This window comes from Amphiura filiformis, chromosome 3 (assembly GCF_039555335.1).
Source record: "Amphiura filiformis chromosome 3, Afil_fr2py, whole genome shotgun sequence".
Lineage (NCBI taxonomy): Eukaryota > Metazoa > Echinodermata > Ophiuroidea > Amphilepidida > Amphiuridae > Amphiura > Amphiura filiformis.
Window position 1 is genome coordinate 10,098,484 of NC_092630.1, and position 10,812 is coordinate 10,109,295.

The 10,812-nt window shown below is 35.9% G+C and overlaps 1 protein-coding gene across 1 annotated transcript; it reads right to left on the reverse strand.

The window, feature by feature from the left end:
• Positions 1-431: 431 nt before the first annotated feature.
• LOC140148003 (transmembrane protein 138-like) lies at positions 432-9,849 on the reverse strand. Its single transcript, XM_072169827.1, is given in 6 exon segments — positions 432-3,680; positions 4,369-4,387; positions 4,390-4,446; positions 6,009-6,180; positions 6,800-6,998; positions 9,741-9,849. Coding segments are annotated over 5 exon segments (483 nt in total). The 5' UTR covers positions 6,925-6,998; positions 9,741-9,849; the 3' UTR covers positions 432-3,570.
• Between the last annotated feature and the right edge of the window lie 963 nt (positions 9,850-10,812).

The following is a 10,812-nucleotide window of genomic DNA, read 5'->3' on the forward strand; positions in this document are numbered from 1 at the left end:
TCTATATGCAAGACATCACAGTACTTGTACTTGTTTTAGTACTGAACAGAAAGGTGAAAATCGGAAAACAATGGAAACTTGTCACTAATAATACTTTATTATGTGGTAGGTGTATGGCACTCATATTATTTATTACATTAAAATGTGTGAAAAAATGATGGACATATTATAGACTAACCATGAAATGAGTAACAATGTCCACCCAATGGTCCCTATAAAGCACACCTATTTGAAGATCCAGCAGAATGAATACATTTTGCTTGTTTGTTTTGACATTATCAAACAAATCAAACTTCAGAAAATCAAAATTTTTTACCTAGCTCCGACTTTGCAACATCTCTCAGAGAGGAAATTGGCCAAAAGATTTTGCCAGAATTCTGAAACCCTAACATTTTAAATGAATTATTACTTCATGCACTACATGATGACAACAAATTGGTGTTTAATTTGTTTAATGTACGGCATGCAATTGAAGTCTAACAGAGACCACTATATGTGTATCCATGCAGCATGCAAACAATGTACAACACATTAATCTAACATACAAAAAATCTTAGCAAAGTTTCAGTGATTTGAGAATGGGTACTGGACTACTGGAGAATACAGATAATTTACAATACTACACACTGCTTTGGTTTTAAAAAAAACCATTTTTCTTCCGAGTTTTAAGAGTCTAAGTTATATTTTGATTGTAAAAAGTACCCTTCAAAATAAAAAATAAAAAACATTTTTGGATAAATGCGCAGCTTTGGAATGTAACAGAGTGGTTATTGCAAGAAGGCCATATCTGCAATAGCTGCCATATAGACAATTTGACAATTTCTGCATTCAGTATTTTACACATATCACACCTGGCAGCTATTGCAGATTTGACCTTCTTGCAATAACCTCTCTAAATAGTACTTTCCTATAGTTTGACCAGCTCGTAATCGGCAGGAATTGGTAGGCTTTTACCTCCACTCTGAAAAGTAGACCCACTTTAAGAGTGATATAGTTGACTTGTCTGGTCTATATTTTGCGTGATAAAGAAAGTAGACAAAGTATAGGACTTGAATTAATGATTTGTGATGCTTTAGCGAGATGTCACAAGACAATTCTCAAAATAAAATATATTGATATTAATCCGCGATGTTATAAGGCCTGTTGATTATGAGCCAATCAAAGTATAGACGATTGATTACAGTTTATATAGAACAATTTACCTAGGAGAGCAGTAAGAAATTTCTTTCCATTTAGGGACCATTCACAAACACTTGTTGGGGGGGGCCTGATGCAAAAAATATTCATCGCAAATTTTTTGGGGGGCCCTTTTCAGATCTCAAAAATTTCAGCCCCTCCTTTTTGACATGAAAATTATGGGTCAACCCCATAGAAAAGCATTATTTTTTCCCGGGAAAATTTGTGGTCAATTTTTTCAGCCTTCAGCCCTCCCCTTAGGAGGGTCAAAACTTTTAAGGCCCCCCCCCCACCATTTTGCATCAGGCCCCCCTGAACGGTCCATTAATGCAACAAATATTGTATATAATATCATAGCAGCAGGCACATTGCTGAAGAGCACCCATCGCATCACACTTCAGCATTTCCCAATAATTAAGTATAAAATGTGGCACTTTAAAAATCTTGGTCAGGTTTCTGTGCAATAAAAATACTAGCACACTGACTAATGGCGGGTTGTGATACATTTAAATATGCTTAAAAGTTATAAATCAAATGCCTGCTTCCTTTTACATTTAATTGAGCGACCAGTCGCAACACTATCAACCCCTGCCCAGTTCGCAAATGCGGACAGCGAGTGTGTACTGTTTGCTAAAGGAATCCTCTTGGCAGACAAGTTATCATACACTTCCCACAATGCATTTCTTCCTGGTACTGATTTGCTATGCAGTGTAACACGGGTCAATAGTGACAAAAATATCGCAATTAACAGAGCTCATCCAGATCTTGCAATTGAGGTATTTCTTATCACTATCGACTACTGTTGAACTGAATAGCAAATCAGTACTGGGAAGAAATGCATTGTGGGAAGTGTAAGATATCTCTGCATGCTTGGTATTAGCAAAAAAAAAGAAGATAGTTTGCTTGTCCTCCACAACTTTTTTATAATATTTATTTTAAAGATCATAGCCAAAACATGACTGTATGCCTTGAATTAGCTTGATAAATAGCCCAAATAGTTGTGAATTGCGATATTTCTCTACTGTATACCACTTCAATCATGTTTTTAAAACAGTTCAGAAGTGTGTAGAAACTGTAAAAAAAACTTTTCAGGATGTCAAAAAAGTTGAAAGAAAACACTTTTTCTGGAATTTCCAAAATTAGGGTCGGTATTCATTTGTACAGTAAAACAAAAAAAACCCTTTTTTTCCAGATTAGGGTCGGTCGGTGTGGAGGACAAGCAAACAATCTTTTTTTTTTTTGCCTTATACCAGAATCACTAAACCACATACACATCCATTCGCCATCTTGAAATCTCAATACGGGGTATTTCAAAGACCTGAGGTGGATTTCACTAGCATTTACAACCCATTACAAGTCCTTTAACCCATCATAAGTTCAAGTTATTTCAAAGACCTGAGGTGGATTTCACTAGCATTTACAACCCATTACAAGTCCTTCAACCCATCATAAGTTCAAGTTATTTCAAAGACCTGAGGTGGATTTCACTAGCATTTACAACCCATTACAAGTCCTTTAACCGATCATAAGTTCAAGTCCATGTAACTCTAACATGTAAATCCTCTAAACAAGTTAGGATGGGTTGGGAGATAGAATAGGATTAGGCCAGGGCCACTTGGTAAAAAGATAATCTAAATTTAACCCTAACACAAATTGGATGGTTTGGGCATATTTGAAATTGAGCAAAAATTTACCTGGGAGTGCCCACATTTTTGCCCCCCCCTTGTTAAGCTGTTGGTCCCTAACAGAGAGAAAAGCACCAGTACATAATACATCATAGATTTATAGTTAGTTTCACGGAGTGCCTGGATATATGCCCGACTACACCGATCTAACTCCTTGCATCCAGTGATCCAGATGACTCAAGAAACGCTACCATTATGTAAAAGATGTTAATAAATAAGTACGTAAATATAAATAAGTAAATGTGGCAAATCACACCCTGCAAATCTCTGGTGACATGAAGTCATTTCCCTGCTTTCCGATTTCTTCTCATTTTGAGTAGTCCTACTATACCCTGATTTCCGCATTCTTCAGCAACACTCAGCGCTAGAGATGCATGGTAGGCACTAGTCCAGTTGGAAGTGCTGCCGCCGCTTGGTTTTAAACGTCAGAACTTCAGGCTGCTCACGTGGCTGCTTATATCATCTAGAACGTCGCTCCACAACCTTTTAACATGAATTATGACACAGATTTCAGCCATTGGTATCACCAACCCATCCTTCACATCTTGCAGGTTGTACATGTATATAACATCACTTACCACTGATATGCATCATAAAATTCCTCACAAGGAATATATAAGCAAAACCTACAGCTCATCACTGCACCATCCAATAGTGCAGCGACCTGTAGATGCTAAAACTTTCAAATGTAAAGCAATGGCACTGTGTGCTATCTGACTTTTTCAAACTGTCTTCTCAGCCAGGCTGAGTCTTTGTAAAACCTGGGATCACCCAGTCTCAATGCAGTTCTTTTGTAGTAATAGTAGTAGAACACGGCACCTGCATAAGAATAATTTAAAACATTTGTGACATGTTTAATGTACAATGGTTATGACTTATCATCTACATTTAGCGATAGAATTGGAACACTTCACGAAAAATTGCATTGATACTGGGGTAAATTTGAATAATTTTCATTTATCAATAAGACCCACTATCTAAGTATTGGTACATACTTTCAAAACCATCTGCAGTTTGTGACAATTCTGTCTGCAAAACACAAAATTCAACAATGTACAGCATAATAGATTTCATTGGTTGTAGCCTTGAACAAGATTCTATACTTTGTCCAGCTCGTAATATAGAAAGGCATACAAGCTGTTGAGCGCATAAGGTCTACATATTAAAAGTGTGTTAAGTGTGCGACAGGGTGCGAATTCAGTCAAGTTTTTGCATCGCAGTTTGTGCTATGCAAAACACATGTTTGCATAGCAGTATAGCCCTTTTAGCTATGCATTTTGGAAAAGTGCATAGCAGTTGATGGAAATTGCATCGCATTTTGCGATGCGATACCATCGAATTTGATCGCTGGTGTGCCATGTACGCTTTTGTGAATTTGTGAAATATTTGTGAGTGTATATACTTATATGTGCAGTAAACTAAACAAAAATTAAACAATATTTGCCTGTTTGAGTTGGACAGAGTATACCAGTATTTAAATTTTACAATACACATTACAATGACTTACCCACTCTTTGGAACACATAAAAAGTGCTTGATACCCATCATTCCATATGTAGGAATCTACATTGCCCCATCTCAACGTCTGAAAAGACAAATAAAAATATGGTATTGTTTATACATGCTCCACTGCACTGTATCATGTTGGATACAAAATACTGTTCTTTGTCATTTCTTTAACTTAGTTAGGGACAGGCACATCTGAGCGAGGGCGCTATTTATTTTACTTGATAATAAAGCCCTATGTAAATCTGTGCCATTTTGTGCCACTGAAACCACCATTTCAAGGAGAAAATGATGAATAAAACCAAAATTAATCTGTTTCAGATGCTCTAGTTTGCATTGACAACAGTTTCAATGCTTTAGGAAGCAGAATGCAACATTGACTTCATTTTTGAATATTTTTTTCTGTGAGATATGCCTTGGTGAAAATCACTGTTTTGGTCAAAAAAGGGGTCAAAAAGGGGCATTTTTGGGAAAAAATTATATTTTGACCCAAAATTCATCTTCTGACAAAAGGGAAACATGGTTTGACAAAAACTTTCATCCTTTTCACATAACAATTCCAGTTTACTTATTTGCTGGGAGAAAGCACTTTTTTGTTATCGCTTGGGAAAAATCATTGTTTTGGCCTAAAATGGGCCCAAAATGGCCGAAAAATTGCCAACTTTGACCAAAATTAGCACAAAAATCACTTTTTTACCACCTTATAATTTGAATTTTCATACAAAATTTCACAGATGTGTTGAAAATGATAACTAACATAATATTTAACAAAAATTAGATTAAATTACAGTGAAAACAAAAAAATTGACAGGGGGGCACAAAATTATCAAGTCCCCCATGCACTCCTATGGTAAGTCTTATCAGAGAAAATGGCCCAATGTTATGACAGTAATTTCAGTCATAACTTCACTTAGCAATACAGTAGAAGATTGGTTTTGGTGTCAAATTGTTTCTGAGAAGTTCCCTCTTCCAATGCACAACAATTCATGTTAATAGAATTAATTTGAAATTTTTATGCCTGTCCCTAACTTAGTATTCTGACTCAAAATTGTTCAATTACAAGGTACTACCCTGGGGGAATTGCACAAACTTTATTTGTGTGTTTGCTGATCTGAATGTTTAAAAGTGAACTACAGAGGGCAGTATTCTACTTTATGGATGGTGCAGTGACAATGACACTTGGTGCTTAGCTTTGTTGTCTTAACTGTCCAACCAAGACTGGCAGTAAGTTATGTTTAACCTGTCTTTACTAAAAAAGATAACATTTGCAAACAATTTTGGCTTTATTTGTGACATAATCTGCTCCATGGGGGCTGGGGCCAAAGGAGGCATTTTTGAAAATTAAGTTACTATAATTATTGTCTTCTACAAACATTAGGCTATCATTATACTGAAAACACCAAAGGCTTAGTGTACTTGATTCTATTCTAAAGTTCTGAAGTTTTGTGAGATCTATTTTCTTATGTATTTTATTGTTTTTTACTCCATATTTTTGCCTTTATCTCAATTTCAAATTTCCCGCCTTTGGCCCCATGGACCAGATCATGCCACATTTGTAAAGGTTTAGAAATACTTAGTATAGCAAATTCAATATAACAATACAAAACTAAACAATATTTTACGTAAAATATCCCTACTTACCATTGTCCATACATGGAGTCCAAGACACAGCATGAAGTAGATAAATAAAATAGCTATAGTAAACTTGAATTTATGCACGAGATACCCGACAAGGCCAGCCTGGAATACGTATGTGTTGAAGAACATAAGGAAGACAACTATGGTGGCAAAGATTAGGCAGATATCTTGAACACTGTTGCACAGAAACAAAAGAAAACAGGTACATTAGTAAATTATGTGGTGCATAAATTAAAAAAACTATATTTTTTTTAAATTAACAATATTATGTTGTTTCTTTCAAGAAATTGAGCTTTTTTGATATATGTATATACTTTGTGATGTTTTTCATAAATACATGTACAAGCAAAGAAAATCCAGATTTGTAAACTCCAATTGCAAAGTTTTATTTGTATAGCATTTATAGCAATGACATACATGTATGTTTGTGTGAATGCACAGCTATTTGGCTAGATTGTGTAGCAAAATGCGATGCGATACTCTGCTTCCCAGAGTGGGCCACAGCATATAATAAGCAGTTCTGGTCATAAAGGTAGCTAAACATAAGGTCTTAAAACATGTAAAAATTAAAGCAGGCACACAAGGGCAGACATGTAATCAATGTAAGCATTCCAAGGGGGCAAGGGTCCAGTCACTAAAAATTTGGTTCCAATTACAGGAAAAAGAACATCCAAAATGGGCTGATGCAACCAGAAAATGGTTTTCTGAGAGAGATCTTGGGACAAGCAGCCTGCCCAATCCCCCTGATTAAACAACTGGATGAGGAAAAAATTGACTCCTAATCACCAACTTACATGAAAAGCACCAGCTGCGTAACATTGTCTATCCTCAGTAAGTCACAAAAGGCATTGACAAATATGTCCACCAGCAACAGCACATACTGCAAATACAGGACTCCACGATACTGGCCTACTAACATCGTAACTCCTTCTGCTTGGGCTTTCAGGTGGAAAGTCTATGTGTCCGCTGCATCATGTTTAGAATACCGTACACCTGTAAAGGATAGAAGGATGAAAAATAGCAGGTTTTTAACTGGGAGCTACTTTTGGAATAAAGTTTGCATCTTGAAAAAACTTGGAGAACTAGGGCAATGCTTGTAAACGTATCAAAAAATGACCTTTGGGAAACCTGTACCAGAAATTCAGACCCGGGTACCTGCAACCCAGTTGACGTTTTAAGCTGAATTTTTACTCCATCGCTGGGCGACGAGTGATTGATTTCTAGCCAGTGAGTTAGCTCGCTTTTGTTGTCTTTGGAAAAGCGTATACCTCATTGGTCAATACACTCTGGCTTCGCTCAGCGATGGAGTATAAATTCAGCTTGACAGGTGATCTTTGCTTTTGCCTTAGTTATCAGAACTTATCAGCTGAAGGTCACAAAGGATTTTCTGTCAGGAACTACACCACATTCTGCAGGCATCATTTATACAAATTTATGCCACAATTTTCACCCAGATCATCTATCTATACGAAGTAAGCTCAACAGTCAACACAATCTGTACATTTTGTAACATTCTGATCACTTCGCGCTAGTTTCCAAAATTTCAGTTGATTCCGATTTTGCGTTTGCGAGTTATGCATGATTATGTGTATTCCCGGGGGGGTCACTCCCATTGTGGTCTGTACACCATCCGCGATAATCAACTTTTGAAAAGCACCCTAAACAAGGATTTAACCCTTGGCTAAAACGACACCCTAAACAGGGATTTCATTACTAACATCAAATTTCATACCCTAAATTTCATTTCCGCGTATTTCGAAATTGCAATTTTGCTACCCTTTTTTCCAATTTTTCATGTTTTTGACACCCTAAACGCGATACGCCAGCCAGATCGTGCCTTCCCACCTAAAAAAACTTGACCCTTTTTACGCGCTTTTCATTATCAAGGATGGTGTACAGGCCACAATGGGAGTGCCACTGAAAACACCATTTTTGGAGAAAATGATGAATAAAACCAAAATTAATCTGTTTCAGATGCTCTAGTTTGCATTGACAACAGATTCAATGCTTTAGGAAGCAGAATGCAACATTGACTTCACTTTTGAATATTTTTTTCTGTGAGATATGCCTTGGTGAAAATCACCGTTTTGGTCAAAAAAGGGGTCAAAAAGGGGCATTTTTGGGAAAAAAATCTATTTTGACCCAAAATTCATCTTCTGACAAAAGCAGTGCTGTACGGTACGACCATTTTAGGCGCATTGGCGACTAGATTTTTTCTGATGGCGACTAAATATTCAATCCCTGGCGCCAATGGCGACCAACTATTGAAGCTTTTAATCGCCAGCAAATGCAAAACATGTATGTAACGTAGCATTCAAGAGTATGAATGTATGCTATGAATAGATGCATTTATCATGTCTCAATGGGGAATTCCTGGAAAACATAATAGGCCTACACTGTACATGCTGTGTATGAAGTATGTAGCGTTCAATGGGAATATGTAGATTGAGTACAGCAGCTATGAACATTCAACACACACGGCTGTTCAGTTGGCACCTCAGATTTTTTACCTGGGAGCAAAATTTGGGCGCCTAAATTGATAAAGTTAGGAGCCATTGGCTCCTCAATCAGGTTTTGCACCGTACAGCACTGGACAAAAGGGAAACATGGTTTGACAAAAACTTTCATCCTTTTCACATAACAATTCCAGTTTACTTATTTGCTGGGAGAGAGCACTTTTTTGTTATCGCTTTGGAAAAACCATTGTTTTTGCCTAAAATGGGCCCAAAATGGCCGAAAAATGGCAAAATTTGACCAAAATTAGCTTTTTCACCACCTTAAAATTTGAATTTTCATACAAAATTTCACAAATGTGTTGAAAATGATAACATACATAATATTCAACAAAAATTAGATTAAATTACAATGAAAACAAAAAATTGACAGGGGGGCACAAAAATTATCAAGTCCCCTCCATGCACTCCTATGCTATGGTAAGTCTTATCAGAGAAAATGGCCCAATGTTCCGACAGTAATTTCGTCATAACTTCACTTAGCAATACAGTAGAAGATTGGTTTTGGTGTCAAATTGTTTCTGATAAGTTCTCTCTTCCAATAAACTACAATTCATGTTAAGGGGGTACTACACCCATGTGGTAAATTTGTGACTATTTTTGAATTTTTCTCAAAAAATAATTACACACTGGTAACAAAAGTTATGTATATTATTGGGGCAAGGAATCCAATTACTATACTGAAATTTCAGTGACTCAAAACAAGCGGTTCAATATATGATAGGAAACGAGGTACATCCTAGTGGTACCTCATTTCTGGTCATAACAAACCACTTGTCTTGGGTCACTGAAATTCCAGTGTAGTAATTGGATTCCTTGCCCCTATAATATACATAACTTTTGTTACCACTGTGTTATTAGTTTTTGAGAAAATGCAAAAATAGACACAATTTATCGAGGGGTGTAGTACCCCTTAATAGAATTCATTTGAAATTGTTATGCCTGTCCCTAACCCGGTACCAAACATCCTATCTGAAGAGGTAGGCTCATACACTATAGTTCTTTCTACACAATATTCAGGAAGAGCAGCCGGACACCGCTGAAGGACCTTGCTGAATACAGAATACTCTTGTTTTAAAAAAATACTGTATTTACAACATGACAAGGTTTCCGAATTCGTATGGCATCAAATACCAACAATAATTCATCGTCAATACACACTTTCGGGCCAGTTTTTGTCAATAATAATGATCACAACAACATTTCAAAATAATAATCTTACCTTTATCTCAAATTCAAGGCTTTGCAATCAAAATTTAGAGCAAAAATCACAGGAAAATTACGCCCTTTTACGAACCCATATTTTGTACACAAACAAAAACGCAATTGACAGATAGTGTTGGGCGGTAAATAATACTCGATCTCCTAATACGAGGTATACCGGTACCGTCTAAAAAAAAAAAAGTTTCTTTAGTTAAGGGATCTAAAATGAGCGTTTATTGCGTTTCGACAGTATTTTTTGTGGGACATGAGAGCACCTCAGACCTATCGAATTGCATGCTGAATACGAAGCATGTCTTTCTGATATCAAATAATTTTCATTTTTGAAAATCACAATATAATACAAATTTTATGACAAATTATAAAAATTTGATATTTTTCAAATTTTTGATATATAACAGTCCTCGAAGTAAATTATATAAATCTAATGATATATTCTTAAAGTGTATGTAGCAGGGAGGAAAAGCCGACGGTCAATTGAAAATTTTGACCTTTCATATTGAAGATATAGATTTTTTCCCAAAACGACCTAATTTTTTTTGGTGTTTTGGGAAAAAAAATCCATATCTTCAATACGAAAGGTCAAAATTTTCAATTGATCGTCGGCATTTCATCCCACCTACATACACGTTAAGTATAAATCATCAGATTTATAAAGTTTACTTCGAGTACTGTTAAATATCAAAAATATCAATTTTAATGATTTGCCATAAAATGTGTATTAAATTGCGAATTTCAAAAACCAAAATTATTTGATATCAGAATGACATTCTTCGTATTCAGAATGCAATTCGATATGTCTGATGTGCTCTAATGTCCCAAAATAAATACTGTCCAAACGTTCATACCCCAGCCCTTAATCAAGTGAAAAAACGGCCGGGTTTTTTCTTTCAGATAAACTGAGTTTATCTCAAATAAAACCTTAAGTGAAAAACATAGTTTATCACAGATAAAAATCTCAGATAAATCATAAACTGTGTCAGAAAAAAGGTTTTTAAAATAAACTTAGTTTATGCTGAATAGGCCTAAACTATGTTTAGGCCTTATCTAGGGTTAACTTTTCACCTTATAAA